Source organism: Grus americana, chromosome 18 (genome assembly GCF_028858705.1).
Source record: "Grus americana isolate bGruAme1 chromosome 18, bGruAme1.mat, whole genome shotgun sequence".
NCBI lineage: Eukaryota > Metazoa > Chordata > Aves > Gruiformes > Gruidae > Grus > Grus americana.
Genome location: NC_072869.1, coordinates 13,434,015 through 13,455,403, shown reverse-complemented (window position 1 = coordinate 13,455,403; position 21,389 = coordinate 13,434,015). Strand labels below are relative to the sequence as shown.

General features: G+C 43.9%; 1 protein-coding gene across 2 annotated transcripts; it reads right to left on the bottom strand.

Annotated features, from left to right (window-relative positions):
• Positions 1-643: 643 nt before the first annotated feature.
• On the bottom strand, positions 644-20,695 carry LOC129214544 (myosin heavy chain, skeletal muscle, adult-like). 2 transcript variants are annotated; one of them, XM_054846383.1, is made up of 40 exons: positions 20,676-20,695; positions 20,433-20,541; positions 18,820-19,062; positions 18,588-18,731; positions 18,338-18,494; positions 17,735-17,762; positions 17,526-17,637; positions 17,340-17,432; positions 17,150-17,213; positions 16,969-17,067; positions 16,764-16,867; positions 16,539-16,677; positions 14,895-15,013; positions 14,645-14,794; positions 13,932-14,102; positions 12,203-12,512; positions 12,023-12,093; positions 10,498-10,585; positions 10,287-10,404; positions 9,898-10,021; positions 9,304-9,440; positions 8,960-9,215; positions 7,320-7,562; positions 7,038-7,214; positions 6,807-6,952; positions 6,629-6,719; positions 6,151-6,540; positions 5,789-5,915; positions 5,578-5,696; positions 5,080-5,276; positions 4,502-4,685; positions 4,250-4,415; positions 3,953-4,077; positions 3,453-3,761; positions 3,149-3,352; positions 2,738-2,863; positions 2,474-2,644; positions 2,283-2,387; positions 2,044-2,139; positions 644-931 (listed from the first exon to the last, which is right to left on the bottom strand). In XM_054846383.1, the coding sequence occupies exons 3-40, from the start codon at positions 19,024-19,026 to the stop codon at positions 779-781; spliced, it is 5,820 nt and encodes a 1,939-aa protein (XP_054702358.1). In that variant the 5' UTR covers positions 19,027-19,062; positions 20,433-20,541; positions 20,676-20,695; the 3' UTR covers positions 644-778. The 2 variants fall into 2 exon arrangements, with proteins under 2 accessions (XP_054702358.1, XP_054702359.1); XM_054846384.1 differs by having other exon boundaries at positions 20,433-20,695.
• Between the last annotated feature and the right edge of the window lie 694 nt (positions 20,696-21,389).

The following is a 21,389-nucleotide window of genomic DNA, read 5'->3' as shown; positions in this document are numbered from 1 at the left end:
ACTTCGTGGTTGTACGTGCCCACTGTGCCTCTGCTGTTCAGATCAGGGTCTGAATGAGGGAAAAAGTGTTTGACAACTTCCCCCTTCCCTTCTTCCCTCACCCCTTCCCTTCCCCAAAATAGATTGTCTGTTTAGCCTGTAGGTAGGCCAAAAGCGAGGTACAGTGTGTGAGGAAGGAGTGGAGGGGTACACCCATCAGTTCTCTTCTTCCCTTTTGCCTGAGGCAATGCCATGTGCAGCCTGTTGTGCGAGAGGTGACAAGGCTGACCTTTGAGGTGATGTGTTGAGGTGCGCTGGTGCCACGCAGTGTGCACCGAAACAGGGAAAGCAAAAAGGAAAGGGATCACCCTCTCTTGCCTCTCACGTGGGAAGTAAGCTGTGCTGGATGGACCATGGGAGAAGCATTAAGAGTATGTGAGGGTAGGAGCAGGGCAAGGGGCTGCTGGAGACGGAAGACAGCACAGGCTGGACTATCAGTAGTCTCCACTGGAATGGTCAGCCTCCAAGTTTGCAAGTCCTCAATCCAGAGTATGCATTAGTTCTCCCTTCCCCCAGCTAGGAAAAGCAAGAAAACCTGAGCAGCAATGCAATATCCCAGGCTTGATGAGGGGGGGGAAAAAAAAAAAAGGCGGCACTGCTCATAGTGTGTATGCAAAGGAATCTACAGTCTTTATTCTCTAGACATTGAGGTGGGTACAAAGACTCATTACAGAAGAAGGAGACCAAGAGGTTCACATTTTGTGCATCCCTCAGGTCACTTTGCTGCCTCATGACAGCCTCACTCTTCCTCTTCTATCTTCCTATGAAACTCCCGGCTCTTTGCTCGGAGCTTGTTGACCTGCGACTCTGCAATGTCAGCCCGCTCCTCGGCTTCCTCCAGCTCGTGCTGGATCTTGCGGAACTTGGAGAGGTTGACATTGGACAGCTCCTCCTGTGCGGGCAGAGGGAGTCGGTGGTGAGGAGCCCAGGGCAGGGGTTTCACTCCTCCTGCGCCTCGGCCTTGTTGGGGCTGCGGCTCTTCCCCTCCATCCCCCACCCACTGCTGCTTGCACACAAGCCTCACACAGACCTCCTCATCCTCCCCTTTTTAGAAGATCCATTACAGACAGATCACAACAGGGTTTGAACATAATTCTGCTCTGGAATATGGGAAGGGAGGAAACTTGGCAGCTGGGAATCAGATTTTGTTATCTCTGGAATTAAATGTTCAACTTCCTCTGCAGACCCTGAGACGGGGCTAAGAGTTTGTAAGAGACAGTGAGTCCGTGAGATCTCCTCAGTGTCCCTCTCACAAATCCCCTTATCTGAGTCTAGAAGCCCTTGTCCGTACTGGACTGTTTGCAGCAGCACGGAAGCCGTGCTCGGACATTCATAAATTCAGGGGCTGCAGGACTTCCCTCAGTTCATTCCTGATTGCAGCATGCCCAGAAAAAGGCAAAGGCTCCTTGCACAATTCTAAATGCAGTGCACAATGTGGCTTGGGAGCGTACTTCCAACACCTTCTCTATCTGCTAAATTTTCCCTGGCCATATCCAAAGTGTGGAATTCCCTGTAGTAAATGAGAATACGCTGAATCAGAAGGATTCCTTGTGTGACATTTTCTGTGTTCCTAGGCACAGAATTCTGGAGTTTTGGCAGGCCGTTTGCTTCTACGTAACTACCAAGCTTCTCTGAATTGCAAGGGTCACAGGCATCTTTTGAAAGGACAGTTACACAAATGTCAAAATTCTGAAAATATGTGCTTTTCAAAACTTCCTAATGTATTGTACTATCCAGTATTATTAATAAGAATTCCTTTGTATGGACTACTTTGCTGCTCTAATGCCAAAAAAAAGTTATGTGCACTTACCCTCCTCATCAGCCTTCTTATTTGCTCATTGATTTCGTTCTCAAAGGCTAGGCTAATTTATAAGCACTTCAAAGAACTTGAAGCCCTCAATTACCGACCAGTGGCGCTTCCCAAGTTTCTTATATTCATCTCCCCAATGACCATGCTACCCACTTGGAAAGTGTTTCTTGCCAAGCACTCAGAGTGATACTTACAGCCTCTTCAGATTGCCTCTTGTAGGATTTCACCTTCATTTGCAGCTTGTCCACCAGATCCTGCAGCCTGAGAATATTCTTCCGGTCTTCCTCAGACTAAAGCAGTTGGCAAACAGGAAAGAGAGTGAATTAGTGGCTTCCCACCACCTCAGGTTAACAATTCCCCTTGGGGATGGTGTGTGCAAAATTTGACTCGCTGTGAGAAAACTCTCTCAGCCCAAGGAGGCCTCCTGCCTTACCTGGTAGGTCAGCTCCTTCACCCTCCTCTCGTACTTGCGCACACCCTTCACGGCGTCAGCGCTGCGCTTCTGCTCAGCATCCACCTCCCCTTCCAGCTCCCGCACCTGCAATGAGAAGATCATCTTTGGAGCCTCCATGGTGGCTGCTTCCATGACATGCTTGCAGGTGCTCAAATACCAGCCCTACGCACTCTGGCCTCCAGCTTCTGGATTTGCTTCCTGCCACCTTTCAGTGCCAACTGCTCAGCCTCATCCAGACGGTGCTGCAGGTCCTTCACCGTCTGGTCCAGGTTCTTCTTCATCCTCTCCAGGTGGGCACTGGTGTCCTGCTCCTTCTTCAGCTCTTCCGCCATCATGGCCGCCTGACAAGAGAAAGGGTCAAAGCCATTTTGAGGCTGGAGACATTTTGGGGAGAAAGCAGTTATCTTAAGCAGTGAAAGGAGCCCCCAACTCACATCAGTGATGGCCTTCTTGGCCTTCTCTTCAGCATTGCGGGCTTCCTGGATCGTATCCTCCATTTCACCCTGAATTTGGGCAATGTCTGTTTCCAGCTTCTTCTTGGTGTTGATCAAGCTGGTGTTCTGTGCAAAGAGAGATGGCAAGACTTGCATTCTCAGGCCTGCAATACCTACAGCCTGAGACGAGCCTTTCCTCTTCAAGCTTGCAATTCAAAATCTGGAATTCTTTTTAAAATGCTTGTTTGCAAAATGTGAGTGGTGGGATCAGGTGATGGGCGCTGAGTAGGCCTTTCCTTGTGGACAGCAGTAGAGAGGCCATTCTAGACCGCTGTCCTGCCCTATCCTCCGGTATATAACAGCCCTGTGTGTTAAGTGTCAACACAACTGCTTTTGGCACCACACCCTTACCTGGGTGTGGAGGAGCTGCACACGTTCGGTGGCATCCAGAAGCTCCTGCTCAGCCACTTTCCTCGACCGCTCCGTCTGCTCCAGGGCTGCCCGTAGCTCCTCAACTTCAGCCTGCAGCAGGTTTGCTCTGCGCTCCACCATGGCCACCTGCTCCTTCAGGTCCTCCTGGGTCCTGAGAGCATCATCCAAGTGTATCTGCGTGTCCTGTAAAAGGGACAAAAGAAATTACAAGGCGTCAGTGTGCGCTTGGGTGCCAAAAATGTCAGGGAAGACTTTTCTCCTTCTCTAGCTTTGCTGAACAGACCTTGAGCACTGCCTGTGTGTTTCTCAGGTTCTTTTGTGCCTCTGCGGCCACGCGGTTGGCATGGCTCAGCTGGATCTCCATTTCATTCAGGTCTCCCTCCATCTTCTTCTTCAGCCGCAGGGCTTCATTCCTGCTCCTGATCTCAGCGTCCAGGCTGCTCTGCAAGGACTCCACAATTCTGAGGTGGTTTCTCTTCATCTGGTCAATCTCCTCATCCTTCTCTGCTATCTTCCTGTCAATCTCAGACTTCACCTGGTTGAGCTCAAGCTGGAGGCGCAGGATCTTCCCTTCTTCATGTTCTAGGGAGGCCTAGAGAAGCAGGCACAAACATTTGTAATGTCGATAAAGCTACTGCTGGCTTTCCAGAAAATTACAGGCTATTTCAGGAAATCTCAGCTGGCTGGCTCCCAGCCAGAACAGAGGGGGACCAGGCAGGTTTTAGCCATATGTCCCCATTGCTCATATTTTTAGTGCTGACGCCAGTGATTATGGGCATCTACCTCAGCTTCCTCCAGAGCAGCCTGGATTTCAGATTTCTCCTGCTCAATCTGCTTCTTGACTTTCTCCAGCTCATGGATCGCCTTTCCTCCCTCGGCAATCTGCTCCGTCAGGTCGGAAATCTCCTCTGTGGGAACAAAGACCAAACGCCTGGTCAGGCACAGAGCAGAATGGGAAGGGCCCTGTCGCACCAAGGTGGCAGGCATCTTTGCCGACCTGCAGGCAAGGACCCACGTGGAGCGGTGGGTGGTGGTGGATAGTGAGAAAGCCCGGCCGGGAGCAGAGGGCCAGGGACTTACGCTGCAAGTTCTTGTTCTCACGCTTCAGCGTTTCCAGGTGGTCCAAGGACTCCTCATAGGCATTCTTCATCTTAAACAGCTCCGTGCTGAGAGAGCGAGACTCCTTCTGGGAGGCTTCCAGCTCAGCCTGCGTTTCCTCATACTTCTGCTTCCACTCTGCTAGGATCTGAAGAGAAATGGGCCGTGAGTATGGACGTGGCAATCAGGAGGGGATGCTCTGCCCAGGAGCCCCAAGGCTGGAGCCCAGAAGACCTTGTCAAAGTTCTTCTGCTTCTTATCCAGAGCCGCGCAGGCAGCATTCGCTCGCTCCACGTCAATCATCAGGTCCTCCACTTCATTCTGCAGCCTCTGCTTTGTCTTTTCCAGGGAAGCGCATTTGGCATTGACGGCTTCGACGTGCTCCTCTGCATCCTGCAGCCGCTGTGCCAGCTTCTTCCTGGGAGGTGGTAAGCACAGCTCATAATTGGGACTAAACTGGAGATTGTTTTTTCATTTTCACACCAGTGCTGAGGCACTTTGCATTACTTCATCCCCATGCACATGCTGCAGAGCCTATCCCAGCCAGTCATTTTTCTTCCCTTTTTTTTTCCCCCAGGGTCTAGCTATCCCTCTGCCTTCTGCACACACCCCACTTTGCCTTTCTCCTGCATTCATTCTCGTGTAGCTTATTTTCCTTGTGTTTTTCAAATCCACACCCTTCATAGTACATATTTCTGGTTCATATAACTCCTTCTCAACCTACCAGTAGACTTTCACCTCTCAGCATCTCAGTGGTCTTTTCAAATTTCCATTACTGGTTTCTGCCAGCCTTCCCCACCTTCCCCACGTACTTGGCCTCCTCCAGCTCCTCCGTGCGCTGAATAGCGTCCGTCTCGTATTTGGTTCTCCACTGGGCCACTTCGCTGTTGGCCTTGGACAGGGCACGCTGCAGCTCCCCCTTGGCTTCCTGCTCCTCCTCATATTGTTCCCGGAGCAAGTCACAGTCGTGGCGAGCAGACTGCAAGCCATGGGCCAGGGCATTCTTGGCCTGGTGGTAAAAAGATTGCAATAAGAAATAGATATATCCTGGCAAATTTTCTCTTACTGACACTTAGACACTGGAATATATCCCACAGAAATAGTGACTAAATGACTGCATGAAAAAAATAAAAGCTATGGTCTGATATACTGCAAAAAGCTTGGAGTCCTGCCCTGACAGGGCCTAGATTGCATTACCTAATGGGATGTTTTGAACATTTAATAAGATCAACTTTTTAGCTCTTGAACACTGAACCAAAAAGAACGTGATGTAAACTATTTACTCCATTTGTAACACGAAATATCTTCACCTTTATCTCTTCCTCTAGTTGCCTCTTCAATTCTTCAATTTGCTGGGTGAAAGCCTGTTTCCCTCTAGACAGCTGAGAAATTAAAGTATCTTTTTCCTCCACCTGGCGTGCATATTCACCTGGAAAAGTTTGTAATTAAGAAAATACTTCAACAGTGAAGAGAGTCATTTAGGGGTTTTCCGTTTCCAAACTAGAGATGGAAGTGTCGTACCAGATTCTGTCTGCAGACGAGCTCTTTGAGCATTGAGATCACTGATCATGCGCTGATTCTGCTCCTCCTTTGTTTTAAATTCACTTAGTTGGTCTTCCAAAGTGCGGCACATCTTCTCCAGGTTTGCCTAGGTGTCAATCACATATAAGAAAATAGAGTTAATACCTTGATTCTGCCTTAGTTACAGCAGGAAAATGTGTCCAGAAGATGCAGTTTGCATACATGTGTACTATGTGCATATGCCCGCAGTTCTGTACATTAGATTTGGATAAAAAAGTTATAACCTTATAATAGTTAAATAAGATAAGATTAAGCATAGAGCTTACATTGTTTACAAATTACTAATAAAAGTATTTGTGTACCTTGGCTTTGGAGACAGACTCCATGTTACTGGCCAAGTCGTCAATCTCCATCTTCAGCTCACTCTTCTCCTTCTCCAGCTTCTGCTTCACTCGTTGCAGGTTGTCGATCTGCTCCCCAAGCTCAGCTGTGCTGTCCGCGTGCTTCTTCCGCAGGGCGGCAGCCGTGGCTTCGTGCTGCAGCGTGGCCTCCTCGAGGTCGCGACGCATCTTCTGAAATTCTGCCTCACGCTTCTTGTTCATATCGATCTGAGCTGCGGTAGCTCCTCCTGCTTCTTCCAGGCGCTCGCTGATCTCCTCTAGCTCCCTGGAGAGGTCAGCCCGATGCTTCTCTGCTTTTGCCCGAGACGTTCGCTCAGCCTCAATTTCCTCCTCCAGTTCCTCAATACGAGCCTGGGGAACATTAGGGACCCTTCACACCCATGCCCTCCTCCTGCCTCACCTGAGACTGGGGGAAAGAGGAGAAGGGACAGAGACTTGCCTGCAGCTCCTTGATCTTCTTCTGTAACTGGATGCCCAGAAGTTGCTCATCCTCAATTTTGCTCTGGATCTGGCTGATTTCAAAGTCTTTCCTTTAGGCAAAGCAAACCATGTTAGAGCTCAAAAGGAAAAGACAAGTGCACCAGCCCAGCACTCGGGTGCCCCACAGCCACGCTTACTTCTTCAGTTTCTCATCCAGCTGCTGCTTATCGTTTTCCAAATCCATTATGCTGTCGTGGGCCAGCTTCAGGTCTCCTTCGAGTTTCCTCTTAGCTCTCTCAAGGTCCATGCGCAGTTTCTTCTCCTGCTCCAGGGATGCTTCCAGCTAAAAAGAGCAAGACCATCAGTGCTCTGCCAGCCAGGTCTAACTCCATACCTGTCCTCTTCTTGCTGTATGCCTGTGTGCTTACGTCGTCCACTTGCTGCTCCAGCTTGGTTTTAGCTTTGGTCAGCGTATTGACTTTGTCCTCTTCTGCCTGCAGGTCATCCAGTGTCTGCTGATGGGCCTCTTGGAGAGACTTCTTCTCTTTTGTCAGCTTCACAATGGTCTCGTCCAGGGCTGCCATCTCCTCTGTGAGGTTTTTCACCTTTGAGAAGAAGGGAGCACGTGTAAATAAGGGAAGTAGATACAGAAGTCATGTAACATCACAGTGCTCTTTTCTGGAGTGAGAGTGACAGGTTCTGCCTTGTACCTTGTTTTCGGTGGCATGTTTTTCCTTCTCCACCTTGGCCAGTGTTAACTCAAGGTCATCAATATCTTTCTTCAGCTCTGAACATTCATCCTCCAGTTTCCTCTTCTTGGCTGTCAGCTCGGCATTAATTTCCTCCTCATCCTCAGCCCTTTCAGTCACCTCCTTTACTTTGGCTTCCAGCTGGATTTTGGTTTTGATGAGCTGGTCACATCTTTCCTCAGCATCAGCCAAAGCATCAGCTTCCTGGTTGGAAAATAACAGTTTAAGGCATATGTTTCTGAGGGAATATCGAGATGCTTACCTTCACAGTTTAGAGTCCTGGATAGTCATTTTGTATTTAAAAATTTGGTTTATGTTCTAGCAGAATGAAATATAATACAGAGTCGCTTTATATTTTTGTCTTTGAAACAGACAGTTTTTAAAGCTGAAACTAAATAAAATTCTTTTCAATCTACATGAAGGCCTGAATATTTACATATTTGTGCAAGGTATAGAATCCAATATTATCCCATAATATCAAACATTAGAATAAAGTCCATAAATTTTAGTTTAATCATAGGAATATCTCCCACATTTATGAAGAGCTGAGTGATAACCATATGCCAAGTTAAATATAAATACCGAAGTCACAGTTATGCTCACATCATTCCTGTATTTCTCTTTTTTCACCCTACTGTCTTTTTGGAGGAACTGTTTCTGATTTAGATTTTCATCACCATGGCCCAAAAATACTCATCACCTAACAGCTTTGGCTTTTCTGATGAGACCCTCATCAGCTAAGGATTTGCTGGAAAACTTGTCTCTATACTTTTTCTGCAACAGATTCCCTGTGGTATTTGTTATATTTTTTTCTGAAGTTTCAGTCTAGCAGAAATAATAAAAGAAAGAAAACTAATAAATTTAGCAGTGAGTGGATTTTTTCATCTTTTTACATTTCAAGATTCTTTAAAAAGGGGTGCACATAAATTTTCCTATATGTCCTTTATGCTGCATAGTATAATAACTTCAAGGGTACAGTCTTTTCTAACCTATGAATGACTAAAATTAGAAACCACAGCATTACAAAACTGCACATGTACCACATAAATTTATGTAATGTTTCTGCATGATTTAGGAGGGTGAGTGAGAATATTAAAGTCTTTTTCCTCTCAGTTCAGTATTACAACATAGTAATCTTTGTAATACCTAAGCCACCACGTACACCGGAAAGAAACAACTTATCTTGTTTAATTGGAGAATAAAGAGAGGGAAGAAATGTCCTCTTAACTTGTCCTAAGAATTCCTAATTATGTGTGTATAAGGATAGGCATATTCACTTTCGGAGAGGTAGGAAATAATTACTAGAAGAACTAATATTATACTAATAAAAGTAAAATTTCTTGATTGCTTTGATGCAGTTTAACTCCATGTAAATGATAGAGACCTCAGCATACACCACAGAAAAGTCTATAAGGTAATAGCTTGACTGCAGCCTCCTGACAATCCTTATTGAAGCTAGTTATGTTTTTAAGAGCACCACTTAATGAAATACAATTGACTTGACTAAATTGTAGTTTCTATGCGTCTTTTGAAAATATGGTTGTAAATATCAGCCTGATCATCACAGTTCAGTTAGGGTGAGGCACACTGGTAGTACTCACAGCCTGCACTTGGAGCTGCAGGTCATTTTTCTCTTGCACCAGTTTCACCATTTTCTCCTCCAGCTCCTTCCTCTTTGCCTCAGACTTTGCAAGCTCTTCCTTGGTTTTCTCAAACTCTTGTTTCATGTTGGCCATCTCCTTCTCAGATTCTGCACTCTTCAGCAAGGGCTTGATCTTGAAGAACAGCTTCATCCAGGGCCAGTGCTTGACATTCATGAATGCACGAATATTGTACTGGATGCAGAAAATGGACTCTCTGAAAGGTAAGTCATTAATATTAAATATTTAGACCATGATGACACAGTAAGCCAAATACAGTGAACCTAATTTGAAGAAATGTCTACCTCCTCTCCACCATTCTCTGGTACTCCATTCTCATCAGGAAGCCCCTGCACCTGGCCTGTGTGCGGGTGATGAGCTGTGCCAGCTTCTCATCTCTCATCTCTTCTAAGAGGCCTATCAGCCCAGCTTTGAAGAACACCTTAGGTAAGAGCAGGAAAATATGTGCAGTGTATGTGCTTCTTGTTCAGTGTAGCCCAATACCCTGTCCCCCTGGCAGATAATATCGGAAGTTAAGAGAAAGAGCAAAAGCACAAAGAACGTATGTCGTGATAGACCCTCTTTTATATTTCCAAGCTTCCAGTTACCTGCAGATGAGGAACTATAATAGCCGGACATTTTTACTTTGTTTTTATTAACCCTTGATTCTTTTGTTCTACATCTTTGTTTTAAATTAGGAACTCTTAATTAACCCTTAATTAAATCATCCTATGACAATTAATTTCAGTTATATTCAAGGGCTGACTCAATAAGTACTTATTTGATTGCTTTTATATACACTATTTCGTCATTTCACATGCTATCTGGAGAATCTGAGTATCATTCTCAAACCATGCAAACCAAAACCACATAGTACTTGAAACAAACAGTTCTTGTACCTTGGTGTGACCAAATTTGTATTGAGTGTGGTCTATATCAATTGATCCAAGGAGCTTCTCACAAGCCTTCTTGCTGTCAATGAACTGTCCCTCTGGGATAGCACTTGCATTTAACACTTTGTATCTGGGGGAGAAAATGGAAGGACTTGCATTGGACTCAATGATCTTAAGGGTCTTTTCCAACCTAAATGATGCTAGGAATATAAAGAGGTCTGTTGTTGAGACCAATTGGGTGGTACACTGCAAGAAAGAGTCTAAGAACTGTTGAGAACATGACAGCACTGCTAAATATAAACTTTAGAGAATGTTCTTGTCACCGGAGGTGAAACTTAAATTTTGCAAGCTACTCAAGATGCACAAAATGATCCAGTACGGGGAAGAAGTCTGACCTCTGTTTAAAATCTGCATACAGGACTCTGTTGGGAAATCCCTTCCTGCAAATTCTGATCCCTTCCAACACGCCGTTACACCGCAGCTGATGAAGCACTAGTTCATGCTCCATGGCACCTAGCAATTCAAATACAAATATATGCTACATTCTGTAATACAGAGAGGAAGAGCTTCACTATACTAAAAACTTCCTATATGTGAGTCTCTTACCAGGTGTTTTTGTTTCATTTGGGATGATGCAGCGTACAAAATGGGGATGGGTGCTTCGCAGATTGGTCATCAGCTTGTTTAAATTCTCCTGGGAGAGTCATTAACAAAAGTTTATATTAGTAAATGTAATTTCCACTATAAGCATCAAGCCCTCTGAAATGAGAGAATGAGATATCAGACAAAAATTAGCTTCCAGAATCCTGAACTGAAGCCCCTTGCACCAGTTTTTCTGACTTTCCACAGATCTTTGCTGTTACTAACTTAAAGTATAAAGTTCTTCTGAGTAATCTGTAGGAAGTATCATAATCTTAAACATACAATTTTAATACATTTCACTGACTCTAGTGGAGTGCCTTCATTAGAAATGATATCCATCTTCCATTGGATGTACCCAGAGAGATAAACTGATACCTCTACCACACTAGGCATTTAAGATGAGTTATGGAGTACACTAAATAGAACCTTCCTGTTTTCCCCACTAAAAGAAAAAGGAACAAAAATGACAAGCTGAGTTTTAGATATCTAAATTGCATGTTTACCTTGTAAGGTAAGATGAGAATAAGGTGAGATGAATCCAGCCTTGTTTTATAATTAATATCTGTATACTTATTTATAAATAATTATTGCCTATAATTAGTGGAGGGAAGTGGGTAGCCCCAGAGGTCATCTTAGAGTATGTAAATCAAGCAGCCAAAACATTAAGATGTCTAAACACTTGTCTAAACCAGAGGGATAGTAGAAGAAAGTTTGAAAACATAATAGAAATGCAACCCAAATGCAGCAAATAATATTTCTCCTATAACATTACCTCTTAAAGTCTTATGACCTTTAAACATAGGCTTATTGCTTCTTGCATAATTTTTTGAATGTTACATGCTGGCAATAGTTTCCCACTTGCAAGGCTAAGGCACTAAAGCTATGATTATTTTTCTTTGGACATATACACACATGCCCATGTCCTGTTTCAGACCACTGGCTAGAGGCTGCCAGGTGATCAAGAGTCAAATGACAGCAGAGCTGTAGAAGAAATCAGGCAGGCTGCAAGACCTGGTTATGACAAAGCACTATCAAGTATCTGACATCTTTAAAATCCATAACCCACGGAGTGGCGGTATTTCAACTGTAAGAGACTGATCCCTGCATCATGGAGAAAAACTAGAGATATGAATGGATCAAACAGGTCATCTTCCAGACCAGAGGGCAGAATGTTGTTAAAGGGCAATAAAAGGTTCTGAAGCCAGAGATGGGCATCTGAAGGAAATCTGGTATATTTAGGTATACCTGAGAAGTTTTCTGTATGGCATTTTTCTATCTAGAAACGTCATCCTGGGACAAGTGAACAAAAAGAAAAGTTGTGCATTCAGTAGAATGGAGCATAAATAGATTACAGTGGATTTATCCCTAGCAAAATATGGCCCAAGAACTTCAGGGTCTTTTAACAAAACTAAGCCAAAAAAAGACCAGCCATTTTAAATGGTAGGTTTACTCCTCAGCTTAGGAAGAAACAGTAAACTCTCTACCATACCCGGAAAAGGGCTGAGACAGTCTGGAAAGAAGAACCCTTCTTCTTGCCACCTTTCTTACCAGCACTAGCCTCTGAAAAATTCAAAATAAATAGAACAAGTTTTAGATTTTTGCTTTTGCCTTTTATGATTCCTTTTCGTAAGGTGTACATCAGTGAAAATACGGAATTCATAGAACCAACCTGCTTCTGCTCCACCATAGTTGGCAAAGAGTAAGGCCAATGTTTTCAGCGATGATTTCTGGTACAACCCAATGACAGTTTCGTTCAGGGGGTCCTTGTTTTTTTCCAGCCAGCCAGTGATGTTGTAGTCCACCGTGCCAGCATAGTGGATCAAGGAGAAGTGTGCCTCAGTCTTGCCTTTGGTAGGCTTGGGCTTCTGGAAGTTGCCGGACTTGCCCAGATGCTGGTCATAGAGCTTGTTCTTGAAAGAGGTGTCAGTTGCCTTGGGGAACATGCACTCCTCTTCCAGGATGGAGAAGATGCCCATGGGCTGGGAGAAATGCACAAGGGAGACAGATTGTAATTAGTTTTTAGGGTGATAATGACTTTTACTTAGGCAGAGTAGTGGAACATAGACTGAGATACAATCAGAAAAGATTATCATTCAATTACATTTTCTGCTAGAAAGTGAGATAAACATATTCATACTTACATTTTTTAACACCAAATAAATAGTAAAGATTAATGAAAATTCATTTGGTTTATGTTGAGAATGTGCTTTATAAAGTCAGAGCACTACCTTCTTATCCAGAGGGACTCAGAGCACACACAGATATTTTAGACAAATTGAACATGAGTCAACAATACACCCTTGTGGCAAAGGCAATCAACTCATCCTGGGCTGCAGTAAGAATGTTGCCAGCAGCTCAAGGGAGGTGATCCTTCCCTTCTGCTCAGCTCTGCTGAGAACCATCTGGAGTGCTGTGTCCAGTTCTTGGCTCCCCAGTACAAGAGAAACATGGATGTAGTAGAGTGAGTCCAGTGACAGGCCACAAAGATATTTAAATGACTGGAATATCTGACATACAAGAAGAAGCTGAGAGAGATGGGACTGTTCAGTGTGGAACAGAGAAGGCTCTGAGGATGTACAAATAGGTGTATAAATACCTAATGGGAGGGGATAAAGAAGACAAAGCTAGAGACTTCTCAGTGGTGTCTAGTGACAGGACAAGGTGGAACAAGCCTGAACTGAAATATATGAAATTCCATTTAAACAGAAGAAAAAAGCTTCTTTACTGTAAGGGTGATCAAAAGTTGGAACAGGTTCCCTAGAGTATCTGTGGAGTCTCCACCCGTGGAGATATTCAAAATCCAACTGGATATGGTCCTGAGCAACCTGCTCTAGCTGACTCTTCCTTGACCAAGTAGGGTGGACTAAGTGATCTCCAGAGCTGCCTTCAAACATCAGCAGTTCTGTGATTCTAACTACTTATCATCGTGCCAGTCACTGAACTTTTTCTCTCATGTGAAGCGCGACTGCCTTCTCATTGTCAGTCAAAGGATGTACATGTAAGTGCGACTGTGCGCTGACAGTTATGTATGTCCATCTTCTATGTTAATTTTACAAAGATACAGCTATTCTGCTGTACAAGCACAAGTCTGTTAGAGCTGAAAGGGGAGGAGGACACGCTGACCTGGAAATTGACTCTAGTTGTTTTGGAAGAACACTCTTATTATGACTTTAACAATCTTTTGGCACTTGAAAAGACATCAGTACAGACTTGCTGCCACAAAGCTGTGTGAAATGTCCTTCATGTCTCACTTGACAGAAAAAATAAACTACAGAGCAAAGTATTTTGAATAATAAAAGCTGAATATTTGGACACAAACACAGAAGATGCCTTTGAAAAATGAGACCAAGTAATTATAGAATTTCCACACATATAATGCATTTGAATAGGAAGGATACCTTCTCAATGAGCTCAATGCAGGCAGCCAGGTCCATCCCAAAGTCAATGAATGTCCATTCAATTCCTTCCTTCTTGTACTCCTCCTGCTCCAGCACGAACATGTGGTGGTTGAAGAACTGTTGCAGTTTCTCATTGGTGAAGTTGATACACAGCTGCTCAAAGCTGTTAAACTGGAAATAAAATAAGAAATACCCATATTTGCAAGATGCAGTGACAATTACAAAACCTCATCCTTTAAAAATAAGGAATGCAGTTATCTTGGCTTCATTGTCAAGCCTGTGCATTTCTTCAGTCTGCTTTCTATCTACATAGTGAAAAAGAGAAATGCATCATATTAGTTGTCCACAAGGATTTTTTAAATTGATAAAAATATGAAGATAAAATATATTTCCTGTATAGTCTGAGGACAAATTATAGGGAGAAAAAAACAGGCTTAGGCCTATCATGATATACATGTTTTTGTACTGTCTTGTCCTTGACCATTTAAACCAAGGAATTTTTCTGATTGGACCATTCTGTACTTTTGAGTTTGCACATCTTGGAATAATACAAGTGCTTTGAAAGGTAATTTTTTACTTCATGACAAAAAAAAGGCAAATAGCTGCAAACAATTATGTGATGGTATTACGTCGTCTTTAAAAATATGTCTCACAGTGATCATAACATCCAGTTGTCCTTTCCAAATAGCTCTTAGCAAATCTTTGTTACTTACATCAAAGATCTCAAAGCCAGCAATGTCCAGGACACCAATGAAGTACTGTCTGGGCTGCTTCGTGTCCAGCTGTTGGTTGATACGAACAACCATCCACAAGAACATTCTCTCATAGACAGCCTTTGCCAGAGCACCTACAGCATTGTGCACCTATAAGAAAAATGAATGCCTGGAGTTACCATACAGAGCAGAGGAGAATCAATGGGATATTAATTCAAAACATGGTTCCAGGTAACTACATCTTTCTTACCTGCTGTGCAGTTTGACCTTTGGTCACGTATTCATTGCCAACCTTGACTCGGGGGTAGCACAGTGCCTTGAGCATGTCGGCTGAATTCAGACCCATAAGGTAGGCAGCCTTGTCAGCAACTGAATGGAGGAAAAAGGAAGAGTTTAGTGTCACATAGACTTCAAATCCCGGAGTATTCTCTAAAGGCTGCAGGGTTCACATTTCTGTTCTTTGAAATCTTTTGATAGACTGTCATAGAGGGAATCTTGGTAACATCAAAGTCATCATTACCCATATTGAGCTTTTGTAAAAGAATTTGTGTTTGAAAATCTTCACTGAAGCATGTAGAAAGTAATGTTTTCAAAAATCTCCTGACACAAAATTAAAAGCTGCAGCTTGCCATTCTGAATATTTGTAGTACATGCTCAGGAGCTGCAGTGACAATGGTCAGGTACTGATCTACATTCAAAGAATCATAGAACACCAGGTTGGAAGGGACCTCAGGGATCATCTGGTCCAACCTTTCTTGGCAAATCTCTGTCTAGACAAAGCACAGTCTAGACAAGATGGCCCAGCACCCCGTCCAGCCAAATCTTAAAAGTGTCCAGTGTTGGGGAATCCACCCCTTCCCTGGGGAGATTCGTCCAATGGCTGATTGTTCTCATTGTGAAAAATTTTTCAGTAGCATCTAATTGGAATCTCCCCACACGTAACTTGTACGCATTACCCCTCATCTTTTCCATGTGACTCTTTGTACAAAGGGAGTCTCCATCTTCTTTGTAGCCACCTTCTAAGTACTGGAACATGGATGAGGTCACCCCTCAGCCTTCTTTTCTCAAGGCTGAACAAACCAAATTCTCTCAGCCATTCCTTTTATGGCAGGCTTCTCAGTCCTTTGATCATCCAGGTGGCCCTTCTCTGGACCACCTCCAGCCTGTCCACATCTTTTTTGTACAGTGGGGACCAAAACTGAACACAGTATTCCAGGTATGGCCTGACGAGTGCTGAGTAGAGCACTACTCTTTCAGGTGATCAAAACCACCCAATATTTAGGGTGGAACACAGAGAGGATATCTCTGTTTTTTTTCAGATCTAGAGTCTAACCCTTTCTGAGCTTTGGTTTCTGATTTTCAGTAAAACTCACTATGTTTCAACCTTTTACCTAAGGTACTTCCCATCTTCTGCCTAGTCCTTTAGCGAGAGGAATGATTTTTCAGAGAGATGGAGATGTGGGTTGTAGGTCCTGGCCAATAAAGGAGAGGAATCAAATATACCTCTCACACCAGAGTTCCCTGAGTGTCTGACAGGGGAGGGTGAATGGGAACATGGTCATCCCATCCTGTAAGAGCTGAACCACTTGGCTGTTTCACAACTGCAAGCCATATTCCAACAAAGATATGACTAATAATGTTACAAGTAGGACATCCAATCTCTCCTGACATCCTGGAAGTGTATAAAGGAGATTTTAAACTATAAATTGCTCACAGCATAAGATACAAAAATCCTGAGATCAGTGAACTTGATGTACTGAGAAGAAGACAAGGGACAGGTTTCCTCTGGCTTACTGTTTTCCTTCAGTTCCTAAAGTCCAACAAACAACAACTTTTGCTGGCTTCCACATCCATAGTGGCTTACAGAAGGGTTAATTATTGAGTTTGATAATACCTTCTGTGCCATCGGGCTCTGCCTGCTCCTCTCTTGGTTTCTGCTTGAACTTCAAGTTCCCGTAGTGCATGACAGCCCCTGTCAGCTTATAGATGGCAGTCTTTTCCTCAGCAGTAAAACCCAGGATGTCAATGGCACTCTGGAAATACAAACAGCAAAGTAAAATATTTGCATGTTATGTGATGTATGACCTGTGCCTATTGACCTGTTTTGTAAGTTACTTACATCTGTAGCCATCAGCTCCTCCTTGTCATCAATGCTGGGAACAGTGATCTCACCTTGACTTACAAAAGGGTAGTCATATGGGTTGGTGGTGATGAGGAGCATTTCTGAAAACAGATGAGTTCATGGGTTAAATTTTGTTGATTTTGTAATTTAGTTAAATGTTGTTCAGGGATCTTCCTCCAAAAAGCTCAGTGATGCCTCCTACCAATTAGCTCTGGCTTCTTGTTGGAGGTGACCTGATAAAATATGTGGTAGCTTCTTTCTGCCTTGAGCTGGAAAGTGACTCTGGACTTCTCCAGCAGATCTGTCAAGGAAGGTAGGACAGAGTTAGCATAAGAACTGGGGAGGGTTAGAAGGAATGGGATCAGGCCAGGAGAGTCTCTTACAAGTTTCAATGTCGGCAGAAGCCAGTTTGCCTGTGGCTCCAAAGTGGATTCTGATGAATTTGCCCTGTTAAGAAGAAGCAGCAGCATTTCAGCCTAAATGCATTTCATTGCCATCTCCTTATGTGAGAATACCACTAGCCCACCACTACAGTTATAATGAGGATGGATTTTGTCCAAAGCAACAACTTACAAAGCGTGAGGAGTTGTCGTTCCTCACGGTCTTGGCGTTACCAAAGGCCTCCAGCAGTGGGTTGGCGCTGATGATTTGATCCTCAAGCGTTCCCTGCAGGACAATACTTATTGCTGGTTATCCTTTCCAAAAATCATGTCAGGAACAGAAGAAAGCATTGATGCAAGCCAGCACCTATTAATTTACCTGCATTTTGCCTGACTGCTCTTCCTTCTTCTTATCCCCGCTCGCTGCAATTGTTGCAAAGTACTGGATGACACGCTTTGTGTTCACAGTCTTCCCTGCACCGGATTCTCCGCTGTCAAACCAAAGAAAGAAGCAGAGAGCGTGTGGTCAGGCAGGAGGTCCCCTGGCACCGGGCAGCCCTGCAGGGACCCGAGCAGGGGTGTACATACGTGATCAGGATCGACTGGTTCTCGCGGTCTGTGAAAGGGGCAGAAAGAAAGATACTCTTAGCAGTTGACCTGGGTAACACTCAGCTGAATGAGAAGTAAAGCTGTAAATGGAAGTTGGGGCTTCTTCAGAAAGTCCAAGAATACCCAATTCCCTTCCAGGTCCTAGCCGTAGTAATTATAAGCCAAAATGAATGCATAGAGCTGTCAGAGGCATGGGGTCCTAAGGCAAACTCTGCATCTCCTTGCCCTTCACACAGTTCTCATCAACAAATCTAATCAAATTGCCTATCTGTGTCCAAAATAATGGATTATATGGAATAATAACTTTTTCTTTCCTATCAGTGAAAAAAAGTAGCAAACTGAGTCAAGTACTATTTCTGCAGCGGGAGAGTGTAGAATTTCGTACAATATAGTGCAAATAATACATAGTGCTCAGTCCATGCATGCTTCTGTGTCAGTTGCACTTGAAATTAATTCCTGCATAACTCAATCAAGTTCTCAGTCATACAGCTCTGTGGTGTTTTTAGCTGGCTTGTCACATGCTCCAGTGAGATCAGTGGGGCTTTTTGTTTTATATTGCTGTGAGGGAGGTCAAGCACTCACCAGTCAGCATGAACTGATAGGCATTGTCAGAGATGGAGAAGATGTGTGGAGGGGCCTCCTGGCGCTTCTTGCCTCGGTAGGCCAACACCACCTCCGGGTTGTACACCGGCAGCCACTTGTAGGGGTTGACAGTGACGCAGAAGAGACCCGAGTAGGTCTGCGAGGAAGGGAGACAGCACGTTGGCTTCCCCTTAGCCTGGCAGAGCAGTTCCTCCTAGCTACCCAAAGGAAGACTGCTGCTGGTACTTACGTAGATCATCCAGGCTGCGTAACGCTCTTTGAGGTTGTACAGCACAGCGGGTTCGTGGAGGTGGGTCATCATGGCCATGTCCTCTATTTTATCATACTTGGGAGGGTTCATGGCGAAGACCTGATCTTCCTTCACGGTCAGGGTCTGCCAAGGAAACGAACAATCCACGTATGTCAGCTAAGAGCTGAGACTGGGAATCAAATGGTGTCCTTCAGCCTTGTTTTTCACTCACCTCTCCAGCTTCAGTCTTGACAGTGACCTTCCCTGATTCCCTGCTCTGGATTGTCCCTTTCACAAAGGATTCCTTAGGATGGGCCACAAAGACAGATGTCTTGGCATCGAAAGGCTTGTTCTGGGCTGCTATTCTCTCCTTCTCTGACTTTCGGAGATAGGGTGCTGCCTCTCCAAAGACGGCCATCTCAGCATCTGCAGAGGCCATGTCTGCACTTTATTGAAGGTATGTCAGCAGAGGACTCTAATGGGGAGGAACAATATAGCACTGATTATTTACATGTATTCTGTAAGACTGGGAAAAAATTTATATCCTGTGCCTTGGTTTCTCTTCATACTCTGAGTATTTGGAACATCTCACGTGTACAAACTAGAGACTTAATTTTTAGGTCAACCTATAAAATAAGAAGTTTTTATTGATGTAGTCTGTGTCTCCAAACATTTAGGAGAGAAACTTTTAATGACCTTTCAGAATGGTTTGGTGCCTTAAGAATATCGTGTCTGTAAGACAAGAGTTAATTTGCTGACCAAGTTTCACTAAGACATCGCTATTGGGAATGGAAATACAGTTAACATATTTTGTTAAAAGGATGAACAGTGAAATAACATTTCTGAAAAACTGTAGTTTAGGTGACCTACAGTCTTGGAAAATGTTGAACCTGTTAGACATTTACCTATTAAATATAATGGTAACAGAAAAGCAGTGGGAAATTAATGAATTTTGCTAACGAAGTTGGCAACTAAAAGAAAAGGACAGTCTGTGACCTTTTCATATTCCGCCATAACTTAATTCGTTGTATGCATCTGTCATTCTTCAGTACAATATCTAAATAATTTCAGCCCCAAAGTTCTGATGTGGGTGGAATAAAATTCAAGCATTGAAATTGGAATTGCCAAGCCTGTATTAAGATCCCAAATAAATACTTACTGGAAAAAATCTAGGAACAGGTGAATTCTCAAAACTTTAAAAAAATAAGAGTATTTCTTCAAATGCTTTATTAAACATGTAGTCAGCTAAATATAGGCAACTGCACTTGAAAATTCTCTATCTACATTAGTAAAATTTATTCTCTCTTTATTCATTAGGTAATAAATATATTTTTGTCCAGAGTAAGAAAATGTGTATCTAAGAGAGCTCTGGCATTTTACAAAGGTGGTTTGACGGTCTATATGCTCAGGTGATTTATTAATTCATACATTCTCAGGCAGAATGCAGAATTTTGCACTTTTTCCTGACTGGACCATCTTGGTCCAGCTCTGCCATAGCAAAGATGGGAAGCCAGCACGCCTCACTCCCTGTTAGGTCAGTGAAGCAGAAGTGAAGAATGTCCCCATGGGGATTTTCTGGTCTGCCATCAGCGGTCAGAGACTTCAAACACAGCCACTTAAAGATTGGACCAGATTGTCTTTCGAGGTCTCTTCCAACCTAGGCTGTTCTATGATTCCATGATTCACTTGAAAACCCTACGAGCTTTGGGCACCCCACCACCTTCTGCGACCACACTGGGTTTGAAAATAGAACGTGAAACAGTGACCATTCTCTCAGTCGTAGAGAAATCCCACCCAAAAGGACCTTTTCTCTGCCCTTTAAGAATTAATAAATCAGGTTCTTACCTCTCGTGACACCAGATGGGTGGCTGGCAGTTGGTCAGTACTAAAAATCAGAAATGGCAACTCCCTACTTGCTGCTGCACAGAAATCCAGAGTGAAAACGTGCAGGTACCTTGAAAGCAGATTTAAAACCTGAGCTGAGAAATTGAGTGCCCTCCTGGAAATGAGCACTGGAGGCAGCAGGAATGCTGTGGCACAGAAGGGCACCATCCTCTTCCTGCAAGGCTGCGGACCCCATACACTTACCTTAAGCTTTCCGTGGAGACAGGGCAGACTTGTTGCAGGGACATTTTATATGATCTAGTCTGCAGATGCTACAGATGCCTACTCTTTCTTCGGTCAAAAAATTTTTGGCAAACCTTCTTTGGTAAAGCATTGTCTGGCAAACTGAACTAAGGGCATAATTGTCATTTGACATGACTAGATATAATTAGAAAATTTTGATGTCTTACTGACTATATGAATACATCTCCTATAAACAAGCTGACCAGGGTGTTAAGGAGGGAATCTGGACTAGTCAAGGCACTTAGAGAACTTGGATGCAGGACTTATGGATTCTATTGCTGGCTTTCCCACCGACTCACTGTATGACCCAGGGTGGATTGCTTGGTATGTCTGCGCCACAGATATCCCAGCTGTACAATAGATAAAACAGGATGTTCAAAGATAAATTAGCATTATTAAAAGCTTTTGGCACTTATGATGGTAAAATCCTGAAAGCAGAAGTGCAGAGGTATAACAATTCATGAGGGTTACAGGCACAGCAGGATGGTCAGCCAAACACTGCAGCAGTGAGAGGCTGGGTTCTACCTGGGCGTGTAAGCTGGTGCCTCTGATAGAGATGTGAGGCAGTTTCAGAGATATCAGGAAGAAAGCGCGCGCGCACACACACACACACACACAGAGACAGAGGCATGTTCATGTGTGCACACTTCAGATTGCAAATAAGTGGGAGATTCT

What these genes read in the sequence shown, in the direction of transcription:
- LOC129214544 (XM_054846384.1), bottom strand. Translation starts at nt 19,026, where the DNA reads ATGGCCTCTGCAGATGCTGAGATGGCCGTCTTTGGAGAGGCAGCACCC. An exon ending in AACTAGAGGAAGAGATAAAG is followed by an intron (nt 5,277 to 5,577) that starts GTGAAGATATTT and finishes TTTTACCACCAG; the next exon opens with GCCAAGAATGCCCTGGCCCA. An exon ending in TCCAGAAGCTGGAGGCCAGA is followed by an intron (nt 2,388 to 2,473) that starts GTGCGTAGGGCT and finishes TTCTCATTGCAG; the next exon opens with GTGCGGGAGCTGGAAGGGGA.